Here is a 25,806-nt window from a genome sequence, read left to right on the forward strand (position 1 = left end):
TACTTTTTGACTCCAGTGTTCTCTGGTTCTCAGGCCAATGTTCCAGAAAGAATCTAGCAAATCTGGAAATTATGGTTAGATTTCTCAATCCCCTGCTTTTGCTCTGATCAGAAGTATGAAAATTCCTCCTTGATTTTTACCTGAATTGTAGTATCTTAGCCCTTCTGTTGAATAAAGACCTAAAATAAATAATTTTGTCATTTTATTTTATGAATCCACTGAGATTTTCTGGTTTTTGAAAGCATTATTTTCTGGATGTGTCTTAGGCAATGATTTTTTTTTTTTTTTCTTTCTAACACAACTGGTGTTTTTCTCGTTTTGAGTTGTTGGTCACATGAGATTTAGGCCCCATAATAAAAATGCAGCAGTGGAACAGTGTTTTCCTTCTTCTCAAAAATCCTCGTGATTCTCCTCCACTCCCCCCAATATCAAGTACTCCTACGCTACTGAAGTCTTTTTTTGGAAAAAAATCAGTTATAAGTCTGAGTCATGCTGTCACCTGGAACAAGAAGCTTAGATGTTTTGAGGGTTCCTGGTAGGGATTTGTGGGGTAATAGCAGATAATATTTTAATTCCTGCAAGTTTATAATAATTTACGATGGCTGCAATGATTAGTTTGAGTAATGATTTTGTTTCTTCTTTTAGCACTTTTTCAAGACAGAATGGAATCAAATCATTTGAAGAAAACAGGATAATCAGCAGTATTATATCTTAAAGAGTATATGGTCTGAAGCATTGCTTTTACCATCTGACTTATGATAAAGGCCTGAAATCTTCTGGCTGACTGTAGGTGTTCGGTTTTTGTTGTTTGGTTGGGGGTTTTTTAATATATATTTATTATCAGCCATATGTAGACCGTTGAATATTGCCATTTATTCCTGTAGTTATAAGGAATTAAAGGTGGGAAATCAATCTAAACCTGCGTGGAGCAAAATCAGGTTTTTTAATGCAACAGTATAGAAACTGTAGTAGATAAAAGTACAGAGCATGTGAAGAGTATGAATCAAATCTGCAATGCTCTTCCCCCTACTTTGTAAGTACTGTGCAGCCCACACATTGAATTTTTCCCCTAGTCTGGCACTTCTCAAATGTGAAATACTTACAGTATTTGAAATGGAAATTCAGAAGAAAAGAATAGTTACATGTACAGTTGAACATGTACAAAGGCTTTGAACAGTCCTTTGTTAAAATAATCAGTTTTATTTTAAACTTAGCTGTTGAAAATTACTAGAAACTTTTTTTCTAGGTTTGTAAGTAATACAACAGTGGGATGTTTCAAAATAGGAAGGGAAATTGGTAGGTTCGTATTGGTGAGAGGGTCTAGTCAGTTAAGAATAGGCGCCTAAGCCTTATAAAGGAGGTAGACTATACTGCCTACCCATCCTTAAATGAGCTGTCTTGCCCTCCCCCCAGTTTCTGGTCTACTCCTTTTTTTTCTGATTTCCTTATTATTTTTTTTAAAGTTACTTGAGATTTAGCTGTCATTTAGAGGACTGTATTCACTGTTCGAACTGTTGTAGTTTTAGTTTTTAGTAGTCTGATTTTTTTTCTGCTTTGTCTAATTGGAAATGCTGCACGAGATTACCACCTGAGAACATGTACAACTTGCAGGTAATGGTCAGTCATGTAACTTCCTTTATACCTGGCTGGGCAGAAGTATAGGGTTTGACATGAACAGAACTACTTATGTGCATTAAATCAGGAATCTTGTTGAAGCTGAGCCCAGTGTCTCTGCTAGATTTCCAATTTCCACTGCTTGCTGCCAAGTCTATTAGAGCTGTCTATAAATAGTTTGCGGAATTTTTGAGTGAGAATAAAAAAAAAAGTCAGGGTCTTTTCAGTCCCCCACCTTTTCAAACTATAACTGAGAAGCACTAGCTTTTTTTCTGCTGAAACTTTCACTCAAAAATCCTTAAGTTTGTTACTAAGTTAAAATTCTGTACTTTGATGACAATAGTTTCAGTTAAAAATTGTCTTGTGAGATTTACAGGTGTGACCAAATTTACTTATGTTTTTTCCCCACCTGCAGCATTAAATCAGAGTTGCTATAGTTACTACTCTAGCTTCTCTTACGAAGCCAAGGATAAAGGAACCTTGGGTTATCTTGGTAATTTGGTGTGCAAAGATCTCTTTCAAAAGTGTTTCCTGTTCTCTCTCTTGTGAGAGCCTTTCCTGCTGGTACACCCAGAGGAAAGGTTTGTGCTGTGCTAAACCGTTCTGAGTAAAGAACCACTGGTTGCTTTGTATGTTTGATTGTTAACAAGGGAGAGCTGTCACTTCCTATAGGATGGAGAAAGAAGAGTGGAAAGTGACTGAGAAGCCTTACCTGTAGAACAGGAATGCAAGAGCTCACATTGTAGACTGCAGCATCTTCCAGATGTTTGCTTGATGTATCCTGGTGGTGCTCTGTTTCAATACTTCAGCGTTATGTGACTGGCAGCATCTATGTCAAATTTGCATTTTGCTAACATCTCACTATAGTTTATATGGAATTTTGTAAATTTTATTTTGTGTGTTGTGGCAGCATTCACAGTTGCTGTAATACTAGTGAATGTATGCAGTGCTTAATGAATCCAGAAAGAACTTGCATTGCTCGCACTAAATGACTGCAGAGACTCTGAAGCTGAAGTTGGGAAGAGAAGGCTCTGCCTGAAGTTGTGGTGGAGCCTCCTTGGCAGCCCTGGTGCTGTGGTGAGCAGAGAGCACACTTGTGATGCTGGGTAGCTGAGGGTGTCCATGTTGGCATGTCCCACAGCCAGACAGGAGTGGTGTGGATCAAAACAAGTTACACTGAAAATCTAATGTTTGCGCTGGGTTTTCCTCAGACTAGCTCTAGTGTGGCCCAGAGGACTGAGTACCCATTACCAGTAGGAGCGTGTCATCTAAAAGGAATCCAGTTTGGTTCCAAGGCCACAGTGTAACGTGAAGTAGAGCAGATCAGGAGATTCAGGAGCATACTCCTTATCTGAAATAAAATACTAATATATACAAATCCCAAGTTAACACCATAAAATTATCAGGAAGAAAGCATATATTATGTTTTGGTAGAGAAGATAAGAGGTCTGTTATGACCTGATCCCTCTATATTCAAGTTCAAAGCATTCACTTATGTGGTGAACTTTGATTTTTAGAGTACTTGTTTTAATAGTCAATTTTTGAAGAACAAACACAGACTTTTTTAGTTATAGGGAATAATGTTATGATGCTAAATAATGCAAAAGTAGTACAATATTTTTATTTGGAGATTTTAAGTCAGTGTTATAAAAAGTACAGGACTAAAGAAAGGTATGTGCTGTTCACTCAAGTACTGATTAACTTTGGATTTAGGCTCTCTACAGTGAATGTAGATTGGAAATCTTCGTGGTTATGTTTTATTGTTTTATTCACCAAGAGATTAATAAAGACCTTTTTCCAAAAGTATCATGCAGCTACATGTCATTTAAAGTTCCTCTGTGGGGAGGAAAGGACAGTATAAGGGAGGGTAGTGGGCGGTTTATACAAAAATGCAATGTTGGACAACGGGTTTTAACTATACATTGCAGACTTCTGTCACCACCATGCTGATTGTTTTATAACCAAGAGATAATTTTCTAAACACAATATGGTAGATACTGTTGTATAAAGTAAAAATAAAAATCTAAAACCTACATAAAACAATTCTGTTGCAGAATTGATTCTGTAGTTTTGTCTTAGTGTTCTAAGTAAAACTGCATCACAGTTGGTATAAAATAAAAATGGTACTGCATAAAATAACAGCATTGAGAATTGTAAACAATTTCTGTACTTTATCTGTTTTTACAGTGAAATTTTATTTCCTGCTTTTGTATCATAAGCACATTTAAATAAGCCACTATTTCAGTATAGCTTCATCTTAGCCATTTTTATTCTTTTCTTAATTAAAGAAATTAATTATGCCATTGTAGTATTCAAGTATACAACACTTTCTCATTTTGTGTGAACAGTCGCTTTCACTGTTTGAAATTTTAGATACATTTACTGTGTCATCTTTGTAGCAGATGTTCTTCTGTTATAGGGATTTGGAATAAATCTTGTCACTCTTGCTCAGCTTGCCTTTAGTAGAGAATTCTGACTGATGCCTGCACAGCAGCAAGTCTCTCTCAATGTTTCTCTATTGCATGTGTGATTTTATATTAAAAGAAATGGCTATTTAATCCTTCCCTTACCTGAAGGATCTTGTTGCACAGTGTAACATGGTCTTACAAATGGCCACCTGAAATTCCAGTGTACTTCACCCTAAGGAAATATGGAAAAGAACTGCACAAAACTAGTTAATGTCAAACTGTTGATTTAAAAATAAATAATGAAGAATTTGTCAATAACTCTTGCAAAGATTCGTCAGCTAAACTTGAGATTACTCATCAGTAATGCCTAGAAGTCAATACTGTCTGTTCCCATTATGCTTTTTTAATTGCCTTTTGTCGTAAAAAGTATGAACTTATGCAAAAGTATGTGTTGCTCTTTCTTAAGGAAGTAAGCAGTAGTTGGGTGTAGGACAAATTCTGGTCAAAGATGAAATGTGCTATATAAAAAAGAATAATAAAGACATAGAAATATGAGACTACTGTGGATCATTAATCTTATCTTGAATAGTTAAAACAAATACATATTGGTGCACAAATGTGTTAATTTGATTTCATGCATATTTCTAACCAAAAGGATGCCGTGATTGCAAACTAAGCTATCAGAAGGCAGGAAATAATAAAATGGTGTCACTTGTAAAGGCTGTGGCTGGTTTCTGTGGGAATCTGGGAATGCAACCCCTGCTTTTCTTTGTTACTGAATATAGAGGTGTAACAGAGTTGCCTGGCTTCAATGGATTGTGTACTCAGAGCTCTGCTGCACCTTAATTTGAATCGTTCCCTGTAGCAATAATATTGTTTATTTCATGAACTGTTCTGGGAGGGTAACTTTCAAATGCTTAGACTGCTCTTTTTCTCTCTTTGTTTGTTCCACTTTCAGTTCCTTGTCTCTTGTAATTTTGATATTGCATATGTAGCTCTTTTCCTGTCTTCAGAGGAAGGCAAAGTCTGAATTTCTGTAGTACAGTTTAGCAGTAGTAGGAGAACATATTTTGCGCAGACAGAAGAGACAGTACAGGAGAAACCATGTTCTCAGATACTTTTCTATGTTATAAAAGGATGAAAAAACAAACCTAGTCATTTTCATACGCTCATATTCATTTGAGGTTATAGAAAGTGGTGGGGTTTTTTTCCCTTTAGTTGCATAGTCTGTTTACTGTGTACTACTCCTTCTGCAGTACAGGAGAGTTTGGCAGCAGTTTGGCCATATACCTATGGATATGTAGTTCTTTGCTGCTGTTACAGCATTAATTCCCTGCAGCTAATTCACTTAATTCTAAATGCACAGTAGTTTTGGCAGATATACGTGCAAAGTGCTCAGGAAATGAGGAGGTTGTAAACAATGAGCCAAAAGGCTGAGGAGGATCCTACCTAATTTTTTTAGCTTGTTAACTGGATGTGACCTGCATGTAAATAATTCAGTATAATATTTTGGGTTGCATGCTGAACAAGTGTTTTTGTGGTAGAATGGTTTGAGTTGGAAGGGATCTTTAAACATCATGTAGTTTATCTGGAGGAGGGTGGTAGTACTTGTTTTTCTGTTGGTCTCCCACATGCGCTGCTCTGAGCTGTAACATCTTAACCTTAGGTTAACCGTAGGTGTGACGGTTAGGCAGTTAGCCTTTGCATGCTTCTCCCACAGACTCAGCAAGATGTGTGTGACTGTGGTTCAGCCTGGCACATGGCACCTTCAGGGGGAGCTTGTTTCTGCACAACTGTGCTTAGATAGAGACTGCTGCAGGATGGGCTAGCAAAAAGGGTCATTTCCAAGAAACATGTGTAGACTTACAGAGGCATCATGGATGTTTTCAGCTCTGATATCTCTATATCAAGAAGGATATTGCTATTTTTGGGCTAGGGCATCATAGGACTATTGCTAAGTAGCTTTTTAGTGGAGTGATATGTAAGGCAGCACCCATTTGTTCATGGCAGCGTATAGTAAGATTCTTATTTTGGTGGTATTGTCGGCACTTGCTCAGCTAGAAGCACAATTTGGTGAAGATCAGTGCAAGGTAACTTCAGCTGACAAGAGGCAGTGTAAAAAAAACTCAGCTTACACTTTGTGAGGTAGAGTGGACAGGAATTTTTGGGAGTAGGATGAAGAAAGGAAGCCTGGTCGTGAAGTACACTGTCTAAAGTAAAGCAGGTTGAACATGTACCATGCTAAAGGATGTTTGGAAACTCATTATGTACAGGAAGTGGTGTTGATCTCTTCTTCCTGGTAATTGTGGTTCAAGAGAAATAGCTTGTCCAGTCTGCTTACATATCATTCATTATGCATCACAGTACCTTTTGGCTCAAGGTAGTTTAGAAAAAGCTCTCTTTGTAGCTATTCAGTTACAGCAGTTCCTCAATTTATACAGTTCTGCTTGTAGAGGTTTCGTAATTTGGCTGTTAAAGCTAATGGCAGAGGCTTAATCTTGATACAGAAGAAATTAGCTTCAATGGAGATGTGTACGTGATTTTTTTTTTTTTTTTTTTTGGTGGATGATGACTACTTGGTCTAACAGCAAAAATAAAGGTAACTTAAATGTGTTTCCCGCTATGGATTTTTGTTTTTATTTCAACAGTCAAGTTAATTTCTCTGTAAAACATAATCTGGGTTTAACTGAGTCCCAAGATGCATGATGTTCTTCCAAACTGAAGCTATAAAATTTGATTTTACAATCATGGTTGACAAATTCACATGTACCAAATTTTTTTGGTGCACTTTTACAATATTCATCCATTTGCTGTGTGTTCATATTACTATTTTTAGTCAAAATGGAATTAAAACAGTTTTCATTTAAGAGTCATTTACTATCTCAAATATATCAATATTTAGATAAACTTCTTGTTCTTTGCCTGAAATCGACAGGTTCATGTATCTGGTATGCAGAAGTTTGTCTTGTTTAATCTGAATGTTTTGACCAAGAGGGACACAATTATTGGGCAGCTAGGGGTGTGTCTTTTTGGCTATGCTTTTTGAAAACTGCATGAATTTGCGTAAAATTTAAAGCAGAAGCTCATTTCAGGACTGTAGGCTTAATGTTATTCTCTGAAGTTATATACAGACAATCCTTTGAGTCTGATCCTGTTTTGGTAGTGAGCTGTGCTGCATAGGTTATGGGGAAGGAGGGATGTAGAGGGGTAACGTCCTAAAATGAAGGCTGCTATGTTGTCATTAGCCTCCACGTTAGTCCGAGCATCACTGCTATTGTCTGGGTTTCAAATATATAGAAATTAGCAGCTTTTTTTTTTTTTTGCCAAATATGTTATATTTTTCAAGTGTAAAGCATTGGGTTTTTCCCACACTTTCCCTTTACAGTTTTCCTCAGCAGTTTGGTTGGAGTGTTGCTGCAACATTTTCCTTGTTGCCAGTCTCACTTCCCTGGCCTCTGTTTATCTTCCTGTCTGTGATGAAACTCGCGTTAGTGAAATACCTTCGAAGGCTATGGGTTTTATCTTCCATATGGTGTTATTGTCCTCTCCAGACTCCATATAGGAGTATAGGGCTCATGGATCTTGGGACCAGGATGTTCAGAAGTGATGCTGTGATGAATTTTTTTTTCTATATACTCATGCTTTGTTGTATTAAATAGACTAACAGGAATTTCAAAGATAATTATGTTCCCATATCTTAATGGAAATTACTGATCTGTTGTCTGATATATTGATGTTGTGGTGGGCTCAGTGCATATGGAACCATGTGACATAATTGTTGAGATCATATAAGGATCATTGCCTAAAAATTTAATAAAGGTGTCAGCAGTTAGTAACGCTTAAATGGCATCTGAACACGCTCTATTTCAGTGACAGTTTCCAATAAAAAATGAAGTAATAATCTTAGAGGTTTCTAAGGTTCATTTTTCATGTAATGAAGGATTATTGGGAAGGAAGTAATTTTTTATAAAAACCTGCCTTATTTTGATGCTGTATTATTTGGATCTTAGTTGAGGCTTCATCATCACACTAGTGCTTCTGACTAATTACTGAAGCTAGTTTGACATCACTTTATATCAATAGATTAATTGTTAGATCATAATGCATATTAAAGCATTCCAGGTTTGGATATTGACTTAAGTTTTCTTCTTAATTTAACACACTAATTCTAAGTCAATGTGTACAGGATTAGGATGTGAGTTCCCATTTTGGTATGCTTCTTGTTATTACTGGTTTATAGTTTTTGACAATTTTTATATGTACATTGCTTTTCTTTCCATTACTTCAGTGTTGTTTTAGTATTTTCATGGTTTGTAACTGTATTTTTATCAGAACTTATTTCATTAAAATTCTGGGGGGGTTTGTTTTCCTGGTGTTTATGTATAGGCAGCTGGTCTGGAATTCAGATTCTGGGAGTATCAACGGAGTGCCTGGATACTGACTGTCTTCAGTGCAATTACTTTGAGGTTTTTCATATTTCTGAATGTTTGTTCATTTTCAGTGTTCAATAACAACTACAGATATATTTGTATATGTTAATAACCCCTTTTTGAAAATGCAAAAACAGTGAATGATCCCTACCGTAATTTGAAAGACTAAATACTAGTAAGCTATTTTTAACTTAAAACAAGAGGTTTGGAAATGTGCTAATGTTTTCCTTATGTTGATGGAAATAATAGAAAACAAGACAATGAGAAATGTCGTTCTGTGGGATCAGTTACAAGCAAAATAACTTTATTGCAAAGATGGTGTTTATTCTGTGAATTTAGAGCTAAGTGTTACTGAAGAAACAAAATCAGTGGCAAAACTCTAGCATGTCAGTTTATATGTAAATTGGAGAAATTATTTGGAGAATACCTTTCTATAATATACAGTTATATTTTACTTCCAAAAAGAGTTTAATTGGATAATAGTTGCTTACCAATACAACATTTGAAATAGTTTTCTGTGTTAGAATACTTCTGTCTTGAACATTGAGGGGAATTGTTACACTGGAATTTTTTTACAAAATAGAGACAAAGAAACTTGGTATATAAATATATGCAGCCAAATTAGTACATTAAAAATGGGGGAGGAAACACATCACTTCTAAGAGCCCAAGAATTTTGTTTGCTTGTTTGTTTAAAGAAAAGTTAGACTTGCTATTTTTCTACCAGTTTTGATCACCAGGTTTCTAACTGTATTCTGTCATTAGGAAGTAAAATTTGTGTCCTTGTACGTTTATTGTCAACCCTGGGAGAAATTTCGGAAACTTTTTATTTGTGACCACTGTAATAGAGGAGCACTGAGGTGCTTGCTTAAGTGTATGTTCTAGATCTACTCTAACAGTCTTTAAGCTTGGTATAAAAGTCATTTGAGTGTTCTTTATGTCTTTAAGGTTCTTGTTATCCAAACTTATCACACTTAACATTGTGGTGCTGGTAGAACAACTGATTGCACATGTATAAAAATCTGTGTGACACGGCAAATCTTCAGTATTCTTCAATAAAACTTCGAGGGATTAAGAGTTGTGGTTTACAAAAAAATTGCTTAGTGATGTGTTTTACATTGTAGATTCACTGCCTATGTTTGAAGGAGCTTATTTATGAAAGTAACTTTCTCCTCCCAAAATACCTGGAAGATACTATTAAAAAATTGTTGTAAAGGTTAAAAGGGTGTTGAGTAAGGGAGAGGAGAATGAGAACTGTTCAGTGGGAGAAATGTGCATTTACACAACTTACACAACTTGATCTCTCATATCACATACCAGGGCTACTACCTGTCTTGTACAAGCAAACATACTTGTAAAGCAAACATATTTGTTTTAGCAGACTTTTACTTTGTAGGAGTGCAAAGGAGTATGAGATTTGGAGGAGTAACTTTTCTATCTAACTCTTGATGACCGCATGGGTCTTGTTGTTCATCTTTGCAAGTATACTTAGTTTTAATGAACGCTGATGGGGAGTTACTCTTAAAGGTACCTAATTCCTGGCTGTATCTGAAACATCTTTCTGGATAAAGGGTATAAGCTGCAATTCACTGTGAGACAGATGGATGTCTTCCCCTGGATTTCTTTATTTGCGTAGCATTTGCTTACAGATCTTGATGCAGGAGGAGGTGGGGAAGATGCATTGAAATAAACCTTTCTTGAAAAGAAATTAGCAATTGATGCAAAATCATGCAAAGTCTACCATCTAAAATGCCTGAACTTTCTCAAAGCCCTCTGCTACTCTTTGCTACACTAATGATGCTTTTTTTTCATTGTGTGGTAACTTTTTTCTCTAGTTTTTTTCTTAAGTTTGATCATAAAATGAACATATGACCTTTAATGTTTAATATTAATTAAAATAACTTCAGTTTTGTTCTTTCTGTTCTGTAAAAGGGTATCTGAAGAATTTTTACAAATTTTATCTTGGAAATTAGCTTATTCATTATGTTTAATTTTAGGAAATGGTGCTCTTGCAGAACATTCTGAAAATGTGCATATTTCAGGAGTGTCAACGGGTAAGTCATTTTTTGTAATGTTTAAATTTCATGCATGACTTAAATAGTAAATATTGAAAGCCACCTGGTATCTTATGAAGAGATATTTGGCTATAAAAATTATTACTGCCTTTTGCAGCATGTAATAAGGAATGAAGCAACTGGAACATGGAAAAATTCTCATAAGATAAAATTGATACCTGCATGCTTATGAACAGATTATGCCTTTCTAAGTGGACTGCTTAATTATTTTTCCATACAAACATTGAACTAAGAGAAAAGTTGGTTTAAGTTGAATTGATATTTTATTTCCACAGTAAAGTTTTTGTGAAATGAAATTTATTGAAATGTAATTTTGGATGCTGCTACTATCAAATAATATAAATCCAGGAGTTATGCATTTCACCTGATTAGATTGAAGCAGTAACCGAAACTACTGTACACTTGGCTGCGTGTTTTCCTTAATAGAAGAAAAAAAGAATTTTAGAACTTGTGAAACTGAGAAACTGATGAGGTGCTTGGAGAATATGGGGTATAAAAGCAGCACGCATTGCTCAAAGGTTGCTACATTCTCTTCCAGTAAATCAGTCTTCAGACTCTCCTGGGCAGCAGGCACAGCTGGGGCTGTTCTGTGTTAGTGATGTGACTGTGTGTCCATTAAGGCATTAGGCAATGCCAGTATATAGTCTTCATTCTTCAGATGCTAAGCAGTGTCAGCTAAGCTGCTGGTTGTGTTTTATGATACAGGCACTCGGAATATGTGCAAACAGGGAGATACCCGCTGAAGAAGAACAGTGTTTAAAAGAATATGAGCCTGATTCTTTCCATAGGAAGCTGCCACTGGTCCCTGGAAATCAAACTGATTTTCATACCCTTCTCAAATAAGAGTCAAAATGCAAACTCATCCTTTTTTGAAAACGGCTTACACATCTTGCTGGAGTTGTCCTTGCAGTATCACTTCAAGCATTACATTGCTGCTTGTGCACACAGTTAAGTTTTTGGATAAATATATGGTCAGTGGATGGTCTTTGTTACACTACGCAACCTTCTTTTCCCCTTTTATTGCTTGCCACTCCAATACTGGCAAGAGTGTAATTACAGAAGATCTTTGCTATCTGTTCTTATGCTGCATCATGGAGAGTGTTGCTGCTCTTCAACAGTAATGCACCAAGTATCATGCATAGTACATTTGTGGTCCAGTATAAATAATAAACAGCCACACGGGTACTTGCCACTGTTGAAACAATTGTTGCTGGAATTGGGTTGTAAAAGTTACTTGTACCCAGCCTAAAACCTAGCTATGCAGCTTTCACGATATGTTTTAACAACCCTTTACCCCTTTGTTTACTGTAACAGTCGTGTCACAGGTCGCAATACAGGCAGGAAAGCATCTGCTGGGCAAGAGGTGAATGGAATTTTTGACTCTGCTTTCAGTACTTTGGCCAGCATGCTTGAATAAGGAGTGCCAAGAAGAGCAGAACACGATGTACTTTCTATGCAAGATAACAGCAGCTGGTAGACAGACCTTTAACTACTGAGAAGAAAGATCCAGTGAGGACTTCTATTTAAAAATAAATAAATAAAAAAGAACTCAAACAACACAACACCACCCCACCCCCACCCCCCAAAAGAAAAAAAACCCAAAAAACATAAAAACAACAAACAAAACAACAACAAGAAAAAAAAAACAAAAACAAACAAACAAAAAAACCCCACCAAAAAAACCCCACAAAACACCACACCAAGAAATCAGTTCTGATGGTCCTGTGTTCTAAAAGTTTTCCAGCTGGGGATAAATAAGTAACATACTCTTAAAATTTCTGTCTTCATACAAAGTGAAAATTTTTCACTGGAGAATTTTGAAATAATGGGGATGGAGAGTGGTCTGTTAATGAAAACCTGAAGAAAGCCTGTAGACAGACCCAGTGACATTTTCCTTATAGTTCTTTCTATGTACATGTTAAATGTTAGATGTATGGCCCAAGAATAAAAGATGGGGATGTATTTAGATGATTTTTTTAGTTGCTTTGAAACAATCTGGGTCTCCCAAACATGTTTTTGAACTTGCAGATCATATATTTCATCAAGCATACCTGGACAGCTTTATATTTATCAGAACAATTTTAAGCAGAGCTTCTGTAAAATAGAACCAAAGACATCTGGCCTTTGAGTATTTCTGAATCCAACTTTAACTTGGTGTTGAAACCAAGCAAGCAATTTTCTTGGACAGTTGCTACAGAGAAGGGATTTAAAATGAAATTATTGTCTTGATGGTAGATTTCCTGTCATGCTGCCACTGTAAGGCTACATGACCTACCATACTAAATTATGTTTTAATAGCACAGACCTCTGTGGTCTTTGGTATTTATGCTTCTGCTGTATATCTGCCAAGTTACAGGTACACCTCTAATATATGAGCATGCTTTTTCTACCAACAGCAATAATGGAATGTTGTCTGTTACATATAAGCTATCACTAGAGAGTAAGTGTTTCTGCCTTTAAAATCTGAAAAACTGAGAAATATTTTCAGGTCTGTCTTTGGGGTATGTTGCACCCTAATTATTGTAACTGGAAAACCAATCCCCCACCTCTGTTTTAAAGAACTTCTACACCACTGAAGACATTTGTTCAAAACAATTAAAAAATTATGATGATTTCATTTTACTGACTATGTCTCTGTATTGCAGAGCAAAGAGTGTTTTAAATTAAAGCTTTTCAGCTTGACCTGGAGGCAAAGATTCCTGTGGCTTCTTCCCCCATAGTTCTCCAACTAAGACTTTCAGTGGCTCTTGAGAGTTACAAATGCAATAATTATCCTCCCTATTCATGGTTTAGACTTTATCACAACATTATTCTTTTTATTCTAAGCTGTTTTAAACACCTTCAGATCATTTATCCAGCTGCATTCATGTCCTTACCATGTCCAATATAATGCATACCTTATCATCTTGTGGTTCACATTGAAAGCTAATTCTTTTATCTTTTCAACTAATCTCCTGGCATTACTGTGAAGATAAATCCCTAATCTCCCTCTCCCTGCTTTTCTGAAGTGACTTTTTTCCTTGACATGTTGTTCACTGTTGCTACAGGTACTTTACTTCTCTAGACCTTGTTACAGAATTTTTGCATAGGTTTCTTAATTATTTTCTTGTTAGAACTTGCACGTCAAATTTGGTACTGTAAAGTTTTCATTGCCTCTCTTATGTTTACCAGTCAACATCCCGTAGGTAGTTTACAGTTACATTCTGTAATGTGGGCCAGTGCACAAATTTCAGGAAGAAGGGAGTAAGGTGAACTGTTACATGTGTTTCTGAAAAGTCCATAAGAGAATCCATATACACCAGAAAACCATGTGCACAGGTTATCCTCTCAGCAGTTGTGGTGTTTTTTTTCCAATTATTCTGCAGTTTAGTCTGTGAAACATCTTCAGTCCTAATTACAGGGCTACAATCTACTGAACAGTTACAGCAAAGTAACAGAATTGCAAATAGATTGTTAATAAAATAAAGGCTCACGAAGGAAAGAATTTAAATAAAGGTAGGAGATAGATGAGCAGGATTGTACTAAAGAGTATAGGGGAATTGAGAGGCATGTAAGCAGAGACAATATCCACGTAGAAATGGTTGTGCAGGAGGGTTTTGTTCCCACCCAGAAATCTTACAGCCACCAACATGAGATTTGAAAACATCTTGGGCATGCATCACTGTGTGTCTTTATTTCTCTACAGTGCAACCTTCTCAGTTTCAGTGCTTCTGCCTTGTTTGAAAACTCATCTCATTTTTTTCTGCCTCCTCTAATTTTCATTCTGCTGTTTTCTTACATATTTTTAATACTTATAAATAAATTATTCCAGATCTAGTTAGTTTTCCTGGAATTTTAAGTTCCTATAATGTAACTGACCCGTATGACAAATGCCTGCAGGGCCACTATCAATTGAAATTAGAAGAGCAAATTCTCCACAACTCAATGTAAAGATGTTTGCCTCTATTGTTACATTTCTGTTTTACATGCTGTCAGTTGAATTGTTTTTTTGATTCTCATGCCCTTTTGATGGTGCCTACAATTCTTCATGTTTACAAACACATGAATAAAATGTATGTTACATTATATTCTCAAAAGCTTCAGAAGAAACATCCTAGTTAAGTAGAGGGTCAAGAATGGATTTTAAAAGGCCTGCTATTACCTTTATAAAGTAGGTTCCTTTTAAAACTGTTCTATTTCAAAAGGTTATACTTGATTTTAACAATCTCTCTGAGAAATTATCCACTTTCAAAATGACAGCACTTCTGAAGTGCAGCTTCTACACAGTTGATCTGGACCTTTATACACTTTTTAAGCAAATGGGAGATTTCTGTTGTCTCCCGAGTTAGAAGTAAGAGATTTCAGTGCACGAACGTATACCAAGTATGCAAGTTCATTTAGCTTATCTAGCTAACCTGAAAGAAGCTGTAATTTTCAAGTTCATTCCTTCTTATTTTTTGAACTCCCACGCTGTCATATGGACACTTCCTTCAATTCTACTTTTCTCTTCTGCAGCAGAAGTGCAGTATTGTTCACTCCACCCTGTATTTTAGTGCCAGTGATCATTCTTGCTGCTTCATGCCCTCCTTAGTCTGCTTCTCTCTTTCCATATTGGATGGTGCTGGAAAGGGTCATATTTTGCCTTCAGCTTTTCAGTGTTAGCTTTGGAAATGGAGAAAAAGGCATCTTAACTAAAAGAATATAGACAATATAGCAATATGGCTGGTATTGCAAACAAAAGCTTAAAAACCTGAATTTGAGTAAAACTGGACATTTTAATGTTGCTCTGAAAGTACCACCTTGGTTGTAAGGGCTTTCCCGGTGGAATTACTTCCAGTCAAGCTAACGTAACAAGTAAAAATTACTGTTTGTACTACTACAGGGATTGGATTGAGTAGATTATAATTGTCAGGGTGTGCTGTGCCAGCATAGGAGAAGTTGCAAAGCTAATTGCATAGTAATTTATGGTTGCTAGCAGTGTTTGGAGGTTACTGTTCAACAAACACGTGCTGTACGTATATATTTATAGCATGCTTAAGTTTTTGGAGGTGAACTTTAAAATTGAATGAACATGTGTTGAATGGATTATTTCTATCTTCTAGTTTAAGGTTTTTCTTTGTCAGGCAAATATAAAAGCTTCCTTAGAGGATCTCAGTGACAAAATCTCATATATCAGCTGGTAAATATCTAATACCAGGTGAGTGTTACAGTAGTATAAATTTCACCTGAAGGCAGCTTCCTTTAAGCTGAGAGCACTATTTTAGTAATGACCAAGTAGTGTATGGCAACATCTGTAAATTTGGTACAAAATGTTTTACACGTTCTTGTACTTTCACACTTGGTTTTGCTTCAAACCTGTTTAAACTGCTATTTTACTTCAGCGTTTTATTATGAATAACAAGTTTTTCTTTCCAGTCCTTCCATTTCTTGTCAGAGCAGATGTAAAGTGTATCCAGAGCATTTGCACAGGAGCAGTGTTCCAAAATACCATGGTGTTAGAGCACCACCTATAGGGTTTGCGCAAAAATAAAATAAGAAAGTTTCCAGTGAATAGTTGAATGAATACTCAGATAAAATAATATCTTTCTATATTTTGAGACTTTTTTTATCCCTAGGTATTAGGATGGGTCCTGTGTTCTATGGTTAAAGTATGTTAATACTTAACTGTGCAGCATGAGTGAAGCTGTGATAAGAAACATGAAAAACTGTTTAGAGCAATGTTTTGTTACAGCTGTACTTGAAAACAATATATTTACTGAGTTTTATTTTTGTTTCTAGATTTCTGTATTTAAGCTAATATAGAAAATTCAGGCATACGCCAGCATTTTTATCTTTTAATCATTTTAAATCTATTTTTAGAAATGTCTTTGTTATGCCATATAGAAAGTAATAATTTTTGTATGAAACTTTTTATTGTGTTAGAGCTAGACAATAATTTCAGGTTCTCAGTCTTGAAAAATTATCTTGAAAGCTTGATTGCGGATAAAAATAGAAAAAAATTAATAACCTGTTTACAAACTACATTATTACAATATTTGCACTATTACAAATACAGTTCATTCTTCAACGTGTTTGTTCACTGCATCAGTTCTGATTTCTTATTTTAATCAAATACATATTAAAAACAAATTAAAAAAAGCTTTTGATCATCACACAGTAGTGAAAATGCTTCCTCATTTGTAATCATTCTTGTGTTTAAACTACTGTGTGTAGGCGATTGTGCTACCAGTAACATTTGAGAGCTCACAACTTTTGGACTAGCAGTGAGGAAATTGCCCTCTGTGCTTTTATGTTACAATTATTTTTAATGTGTTTTCTGACTTCTGAAACCTTCTCTGTAATTTCAGTCTCTGTAGCAAGAATATTGTGGCCTTTCTGTTTATGTGAAGGTTGTGTATATGTGTATGACAGGTGTTGGATGAAAGGCCGCAAAGGTGTGTGGTGGGGGAGAACCAGCAAAACAAACCCATAAAACTAGTAAATACAGTACTTGAAATAAAATCAGCAGAGCTGAGAACACTCCACTGAAAGGAACAAGCGGCTGAATTGAGGCCAATGCAGAAAGCTACAACTATAATACAGTAAGAATACAAATGGCCGAGTTACTTCAGTTGCATAGAATTAGTCCTATAAATACAAGCTTTCTAGTCCATTATCAGAAATGTAGTTATGCAAGTCCCTCTTGAGAGTAATCTCTTGTGAACCTAACTTCTAATATCTATAAATGAAGTGTGCTGCAGTAAGTGCTCTTCGCCTTTTGAGCATTTGGAATCATGTGTAGGAAGATCGTTTCCATGCCAAGGGCTGGAAAGGGGGTATTTAAATGATGACTAGGCCCCAGGTCTTCCGAAGACGGAAAATTTCAGCTACTTGATTATTTAGCTTTAATTTATTTTTCATCTTCTAATGCTTTTGTCAGTATAAGATGTAGATGCATGGTTAAATTGAACTGAAACTTAGTGAATGCTAAAAACAGGAAATAAAAAATGTTTTACTTTATTATTAAAGTAGTTGAAGTCTATATAGAATAATCTTTTTTGATCTGTAGTACTGATGGATGTGAGTTTGAACTTCCGCTCCGGCAACACTGGGAAACATCTTTTGGCCGACATATTCCATTATGAACTCCTTTAGACGTTGTTGTTACACGTCATCTAACTCAGTGTGATATTTTCCCTGATTATTGCAGATTGACTTTTTTGTGTGTGTCCTACTGGCTTTAAAAAAATATGGAATTAAATCAAATTGCTTTCAATATATATGTATTTTTTAGCTTGTGGAGATATTCCAGAACAAATTCGATCACCGAGTGGGACAATCACAAGTCCAGGGTGGCCCTCTGAGTATCCTGCCCGAATCAACTGTAGCTGGTACATCCATGCAAACCCAGGAGAGATTATTACTATAAGGTACCAGTGTTTTGGTATTAACCATGTGGATTGAAGTATTGACTAGACATTTTTAACTGCTAATTATGTATGTACTAATTTTCTCTTCCTGTAAATGTAGGATTTCTGTTTTGATTTCTGCTTTTCCTTTTATCTGATTTGCTCTCACTCAGCCATGTAGCATTTATTTTCAACTAGAGAATTGGTGACTAGAAAAAGTTTCCATGTGCTCATTTGTTTGATTTCTTTTTAATGTCCCTGAAATATAAGTATTTTGTATAAAGAACATGTAGGGGAAATTCTGTAATGCTTCATTGCTATGAAGTCTCATGGTGTGCTTAAAAATGGCAGGGTAAAATACTAAAGCAATGGATATGATTGCAGTTTTGGAAATGCTGAGTTTTTGGTGGAAGGAGCTCTTCACAGTTTCATGTATCTTGTAACTTTTCTAAAGAAGTAATGTAAAAAAGTTGTATCATAGGTTTAAGTTCTCATCAGTTCATTCCCCGTTACTGCCACAAGGGAAATCTAGGCTTGATTTAGCTTCAAGATAGAAATAGTACTGCTTCATAGGCTGATCATGAAACTGCGTTAGTTGCAGATTTACTTCAGTATTTCAGTACAAACTTGCTGACCTAAGAAGCAGTTCTTTGTTATGAAGTATTTATTTTGACATCAGTTACTTGTTTAAAGTACTGCTTTTTAATTTAAACAATCTTTCTACTGAATACTAAATCGGTCTAAATGCAAAGTAGGTAGAATTGTTCATCCGTTAGAATGCTGTAACTTTTTCATACTGTTAATTTTTATTAAAACTTACCCTTGTTTTCCTGTCACATTGTTGTTTTTTCCCCCCCTCATAGATTGCACATTTCATTTCTGGTTTACTGCTCTGTTGTCTGTACAGACCTGTTTTGCCCAGACTGTCTCCCCCTTCATACTTCAAGACATAATGCATGGTAATGGCATAGTTGTAGCCATACCATGACATTCCATGACATACCTGTTGGGTAACAGAGTAGTGCAACTGGGAGAAAATGTTACCTGAAATCGTAGTTTTGAACAGTTTAGCAGTATTTATAATGTCAAGTCCTATCGTTGGCTAAGTGTAGCATTAGCTAAAGTTCTGATGAAATCTGAGTTAAGTAAAACCACTTAGTAGTATATGAAAGTCATTAAATAAGATTCAAAGACAATGTAATGAACAGAATTTCTTTTGTTTGTTTGTTTTTAGATGAAGGCTTAATGTATTTTTTGTAGCAAAACTGAACTACTTTAAGTAGTGGATGAATATTTTGGTTGACAAAATGGATTCTTGTTGTCCTCATGAAAGTATCATCACCACAAGTTTAAATCCTATTCTTACATGGATAGAGAAGCTGCTCTTTTTATTTCAGACCAAAAAAGAATTCAGAGCTAATTTCCATGTTTATGTGGAGTAATTCATCAGCTTGGTTGTGTAATACCCAATTCAGTAGCAATTTTGACTTTTTTTTTTTTCTTTCTTTAAGCTTTCAAGATTTTGATGTTCAGGGATCACGACGATGCAGCTCAGACTGGTTAACAATTGGAAGCTACAAGAATATCGAAGGCTATAGAGCATGTGGCTCCTCCATTCCATCACCGTACATTTCTTCACAGGATCATGTTTGGATCAGGTTTCATTCAGATGATAGCATCTCCAGAAAAGGCTTCAGATTAGCCTACTTTGCTGGTATGTTTCAAATGATACCCGGTACAGTATGGTGGTGGTGGGGAGTTGTTTTGAGAACTACTTCCTTGTAGCAGGGTAGACTGTAGTCAGTTCAAGGCTTATTGAAATCAGGAGAGATATGTTATGCAAAATTTTGATCCTGTGTACAACCTGAATATTCAAAGTGGGAATCAGTGATTACAGTAATGAGAAGAGTGAATAATTATGGGAGGAAAATGGTTCACTATTAATACTAGGCAACTAGAGTGGCTTTTTTTAACGTAGTTTAAGATCTGAAATCTCTTCATCAGACTAAAATTAGTTTGTTTAAATAGTTGGGTAGACTTCTGAGTACTGTAAATATGGCAAGAGAGGGAAGAAATGGCAGGATTTTCCTATACAAATTGCATCATTTTCCCCCATCTACAGAGTGTATACTGTCTTTAACTTAAAAAAAGAAATAATAAAACCCACAACATATTAATATGATTACTCTAGCCAAGTACACACATGGTTCTGTACATGCAAAACTCAGGTAATTTGAGTACGTGATACAAGCTAGTTACCAGTAGTGCTAGATTGAGACTCTTTTGTGGGCAGTTCTTGCTCTGGTAGCTGTTGCCAAGAGAGAGAAGGAAGCCGGTCATGGGTAAAGACTAGTTCCAAACTTTTTTCTGGCCTTAAGAACTGTTACAATTTTATGTAATAGCATAATTAGGGTGTTCTATGTCCTGATCATCCCAAATACTGGATTAGATTCTTCTGTGCTTTCATAATGGTTTCACACTGCCTTGCTCCCTCCTGGCGTTTGCCATATCCACTCTGGCTTGCTCCAAAACTCTGTGTGCCAACTTTTAACTACTCGCCTCTATAAAACAATTCATACTCTTACACCCATCCACTGCAACACAGCTTCAAAACTATTCCACCACGATTCAGTCAAACAAGGCCTGATGTCCTCTAGCCTAAGCCATATTTGCTAGTGTTCTCCGTTCTGTGCTCTTTCCGCCTAATGGCTTCCTCCACCCTGTCAGCGTGTTTCACAAACCTGAAGCTTCCGGGTGGGCTTATCCCTGCCTATCACCTGTTTTCAAGCCTATAAAAAGGTTCCCTCTATGGTTCGGCTTATCACAGCTTAGCAAGTCTGGGAGAGGTAATGCAGCCTTGCATTTAACGCTGGCTCAGCTTTCAGGGTGATGTTCTACCTGGGTTTTATTTACTGTTTCACCAAAAAAGATGATGGGGAAGGGGGGGGGGGGGGGGGGGAAGCCACTGTCTAATCAGTCATCCTCTATTACTGTTTCTGCTAGCTGCACGTCTGCACACTGTTAACCTGCGTGAGGCATCGGCTTCTGCCCTGTTTATCTCACTGTCCTTGTAGGCACAGAGGAAAGGCAGCATTCCTGTCTGAGAGGCTTTGGGAAAGAACGGTGTTTTGGGTAAGGGTATGGAATGGGCAGGGGCAGGCCACAGGCCAGTAGAGTTTTTTCTGAAATTCCTTTCCCCTTTTTTTTCCCTCCAATCTTGAAATAGTTGCATTATGTATTCCCTCTTGGAAGAAGCTGTAACATTTTCAACAATAAGAATTTCTTTCTGTCACTTGCTTTCTTCTTGTTAGTGTGATAACAGTAGTACTCAGTTTAGAGTAGTTAAGACATTAATCCTGTGTTTTTTAAATGGCTGAAAAATAAATTGGTTGGGGTTTGTTGTTTTGTTTTGGCGCTTGTTTGTTTGTTTGTTTTGGGGGGGTTGCCAATTTTTTTAAAAAAACAAGCTTTCCTGAAACTTTGCCTTGGTCCCTATGTTCGATAGGATACTTAGGAGGAGGTATTTTGTGGTTGAGGTGGAAGCATAGTGTTTCAGTGATCTGATCAGAGTGGTATTCCAATGTTATAAAATGACCTGTGTATAGGAGAAGATTTGACAAATCTGCTTTAATAATGATCTAATCATTTCTGCTTTCAAGTGTCAGGAGGCTCATGGAATGCTAACGTTTTTGCTATACATTCAACTGTGCCATTATGTTGTTTAATTTCTTCTCATTAGCATGATGCAGTAGTACTCAGTTTAATGCCTCAATAGCCTTTTTAATTCAGTGGTGTTAAGGCTAATCTCAAAGGTGGTGTGTGATCTTAGAAAAATGGAAAATAATAGTAATAGTTTGGTTACATGGATGCAAGTTAGCCCTGCTTGTGCTGGAATGATAGAAACAATACAGGTTACAGGCACAAAAGGGATCATTAGAGAGCCTCATGTTTAAAATCTGATGAGGAAGATGGACCATGTGAATTGTTTGAATTCTTGTAAATAATATCTTTCAGGTAAATATTCATGTTCCTTTTTAAACAAACAAAACAGTAACAACTTCTCCTTGTCACTTTACTTGTCTCCCCTTTGTTGTCTTCCCACTGTTTCTAATTTTTCAGCCTCTTTATGGGTATCAGAATAGGATGGACTTTACTAATGGTAATGTGGAGTGGAAAATAGAGTTATTAAAAGTACAGAGGTCTGTGTTCACTGCAAATGCATGGAAAGATGGTGTTAGTCCTTTGGCTACACCTGCGCATGGGTTCTGTTAATTATTGTGTACTACCCTGAAGTACTTTGTGGTACAGCTTCCAAAGGTAGTCTTATTAGCACATCTCTTATTTAATGACTCTAATTTTTGATTCATTTGTAAACTTTGCTGATTTAATGACTTAGGATTGGTGATTAAAAATGCAAAATCAGGATCAAGTAGGCATCTCTTTTCAGGGATGTTTCAAAGCCTGCAGAAGGAAGAGTTTAGGTTGAAATCATATCCTGTTTTGCTACAATTGCTATTAATATTTACAGCTCCATGTTATAGCTTTCTACTCTACCTTTCCCAGGTTCTGCAAGGTAGAAGCATTAGACTAGAGTATAATCAGTACTTGAACAAGTTCAGTGATGACACATGCATATTTTGCTATATTGCCCTCCACCTGTGGAGCACGGTCATTCAGTGTAGGCAAGACAAGTCTGGTAGTTCAGGTTTTGCTCTCCTTTCACTCTCTGTCAGCAAATCGGTTGACTTAAACACTCTTCAGCAGTGCTTATAACATTTATCGCTCTTGCATTTGTGACATTTTTAAAATGTTGACATTGCACTTTTTTTTTTATTTAAAGAAAAGGTTGTTTCAAGGTAGAGTATTTCTTTTTAATGCTTTCTAAGATACTAAAATAGCAAAAAGGGGAACAGAGGTCTGATATGGCTTGACCTATCACAGCAGATTAGTTGCAGCAAGGGAAATTCAGGCTAGATATGAGGACTTTTATCACTTCATATGGTTAAGCAGTGGAACTTTGAAAATACTCGATTGGACAAGGCCCTGAAGAACCCAATCAGACTTCAGTTAGTCTTGCTTTGAGCAGATGATTTGATTAGGTGACCTCCAGAGATCCATTCCAATCTGAATTGTTCTCTTGTAAAACAAGATAGAACCAACTTCTCCTGGGAAAGTCTGTATTTCAGTAAGTTCATGCTGCCGTTTCTGTTCCTTTTTTAAAACCCTAAGTATAGTGGTATTTGTGGTATTTATATTTAGTATATATTTGTCTAGTGTATTTCCTGAATTACTGCTGTGTTGCACCATCTGCATTGCAGAATTCCTTTTTTTTTTTTTTTTTTCCTTTTCCCCTTGCAAGATTGACCATGGCAGTTTGTTTTATAACCAATTTTACAGTCTGTACCATGGTGTTTAGAAATTGCAGTGATTTTAAATGATACAGCGCTATTTGACTCAGCTATGTTGTTGCAGAGCTGAAATAGCTTTCTTCCCAGTTATGCTTCTGTGGTTAAATGTGGTTGGAACTTGAATAAATGAAGGCCTGAAAAAAAATACATTCTTGATGTTACAAGCATGGTAGTAGCCAGTAGTCCACATTTTCTTACATAAAGGTGTCTCTTGACATTTTTTTTCCAGACTGTTAAAAAAACCCAACAAAAAACAAACCAAACAAAAAAAACCCAAATACCAACAACAACAAAAAAACAAACGCAAAAAATACCCCAAACAGACCAAAAATCCCAGATTTCCATATTTTCTGGACCACTACTTGGATCCTTAACTTTTAACGTATAATTTTGTGTTCAAGCAAGCATGTGTTTCTGAGTTTGCTGCACTCCTTAATTGCTGGAGGAGGCGCAGGAGCAAACGGTGGGAAGAGGTGAGAACAGAGGTTTCCTTTTGGTAGTAATAGATAATCTTGAGCTGTCAGCTTCTCTTTTGCCATAGATCCTCTGGTACAAAGTAGGAACCTATGAAAACAGGAGAGAGTTTTGACTGCTTTTACAAGAATTTGAGGAGGTAACTGGTAGTGCAGGACAAAATATTTCTGTATTTTGAGTGATAGAAGAGACAAACATTTTTCTGATTGACTTTTAGCACCTTAGAAGCCAGATTTTGCAGTCACTATATAAATGAACGTTGTTTTCTTGCTTGGCTAAAGTTATTTGACTGATAGAAGCTAAGGATGAGGCTCATGCTGATGTGCTGACAGAATTTTAACTTGAAAAAAATGTGTTGTCTTGCAACTTAATGAAAGTTGTGGTGATTTACACAGACTTTAAATAGTTGTTTTCCCATTCTGAACTACCTGGTGCAGAAAGTGACACAAACCATAATTATATGAATTCTAAAAAGAAAATATATTTTTAATTACTCTTTCTTCCTTTCAGGGAAATCTGATGAACCAAATTGTGATTGTGACCAGTTTCATTGTGCTAATGGGAAGTGCATTCCAGAAAGTTGGAAATGTAATAATATGGATGAATGCGGAGACAACTCGGATGAAGAAATCTGTGCCAAGGCTAGTCCTCCAACAGCTTCATCCTTTCAACCTTGTGCTTACAATCAGTTCCAGTGTCTTTCTCGCTTCACCAAGCTTTACACTTGCCTTCCAGAATCTTTAAAATGTGATGGTAACATCGATTGTCTTGACCTAGGAGATGAAATAGACTGTGATGTGCCAACATGTGGGCAGTGGTTAAAATACTTTTATGGTACTTTCAGTTCTCCCAACTATCCTGACTTCTATCCACCTGGAAGCAATTGCACCTGGCTGATAGACACTGGTGACCATCGCAAAGTAATTTTGCGATTCACTGATTTTAAACTTGATGGTACAGGTTATGGAGACTATGTCAAAATATATGATGGATTAGAGGAGAATCCACGGAGGCTGTTGCGTGTGCTAACAGCATTTGACTCTCATGCTCCCCTCACAGTTGTTTCATCCTCAGGACAGGTAAGAGTGCATTTTTGTGCTGACAAAGTGAATGCTGCAAGAGGATTCAATGCCACCTATCAAGTAGATGGCTTCTGTTTGCCCTGGGAAATCCCATGCGGTGGAAATTGGGGTTGCTACACAGAACAGCAACGCTGTGATGGCTACTGGCACTGTCCAAATGGAAGGGATGAAACCAACTGCACCATGTGCCAAAGAGATGAGTTTCCCTGCTCTCGAAACGGTGTTTGCTACCCTCGTTCAGATCGCTGTAACTACCAGAATCATTGCCCGAATGGTTCAGATGAAAAAAACTGTTTCTTCTGTCAGCCAGGAAATTTTCATTGTAAAAATAACCGCTGTGTGTTTGAGAGCTGGGTTTGTGATTCTCAAGATGACTGTGGTGATGGCAGTGATGAAGAGAATTGCCCGGTCATTGTGCCCACTAGAGTAATAACTGCCGCTGTCATTGGGAGTCTTATTTGCGGATTGCTGCTTGTCATTGCACTGGGATGTACTTGTAAATTGTACTCACTCAGGATGTTTGAGCGAAGGTAGGTAGAGCAGATGGTCTCAAGAACCTAATTTTTTTAATATTTTCATATCTTTTATTGTTGTATTTGAAACATTTTTATTGACACACAGTTATTGTTGCATGTGATTTATAAAGGCGTTTTTCTGTGTTCTTTGACAGTAAAAAGAGTGTAGTTAACCAAAGTCATAGAGTATCTCGGGTTGGAAGGGACCCATAAGGATCATAAAGTCCAATGCCCAGATCCTCTAACTAACCTCTAACCCAGGACTAACAAAAACTAAACCATATAGCTAAGAGCGTTGCCCAGATGCTCCTTGAAGACTAACAGTCTTCGTGCTGTGACCGCTGCCCTACAGAGCCAGTTCCAGTGATCAGCCACCCTCTCAGTGAAGGAAAGGGGACAGAAGTATATTCTGATCACTTAACTATTAGGCTTTT

The 25,806-nt window shown here is 36.6% G+C and overlaps 1 protein-coding gene across 1 annotated transcript in view; it reads left to right on the forward strand.

The window, feature by feature from the left end:
• The window catches only part of LRP12 (LDL receptor related protein 12), a 48,810-nt gene that overhangs the window by 17,120 nt on the left and 5,884 nt on the right, over positions 1-25,806 (forward strand). Inside the window, exons 2-5 of the mRNA XM_037379549.1 lie at positions 10,449-10,505; positions 17,779-17,914; positions 19,405-19,607; positions 24,286-25,387. Of these exons, the coding sequence (XP_037235446.1) occupies positions 10,449-10,505; positions 17,779-17,914; positions 19,405-19,607; positions 24,286-25,387 (1,498 nt within the window). The remainder of the gene's footprint in view (positions 1-10,448; positions 10,506-17,778; positions 17,915-19,404; positions 19,608-24,285; positions 25,388-25,806) is intronic.

The sequence above is a fragment of the Falco rusticolus genome, chromosome 3, assembly GCF_015220075.1.
Source record: "Falco rusticolus isolate bFalRus1 chromosome 3, bFalRus1.pri, whole genome shotgun sequence".
Lineage (NCBI taxonomy): Eukaryota > Metazoa > Chordata > Aves > Falconiformes > Falconidae > Falco > Falco rusticolus.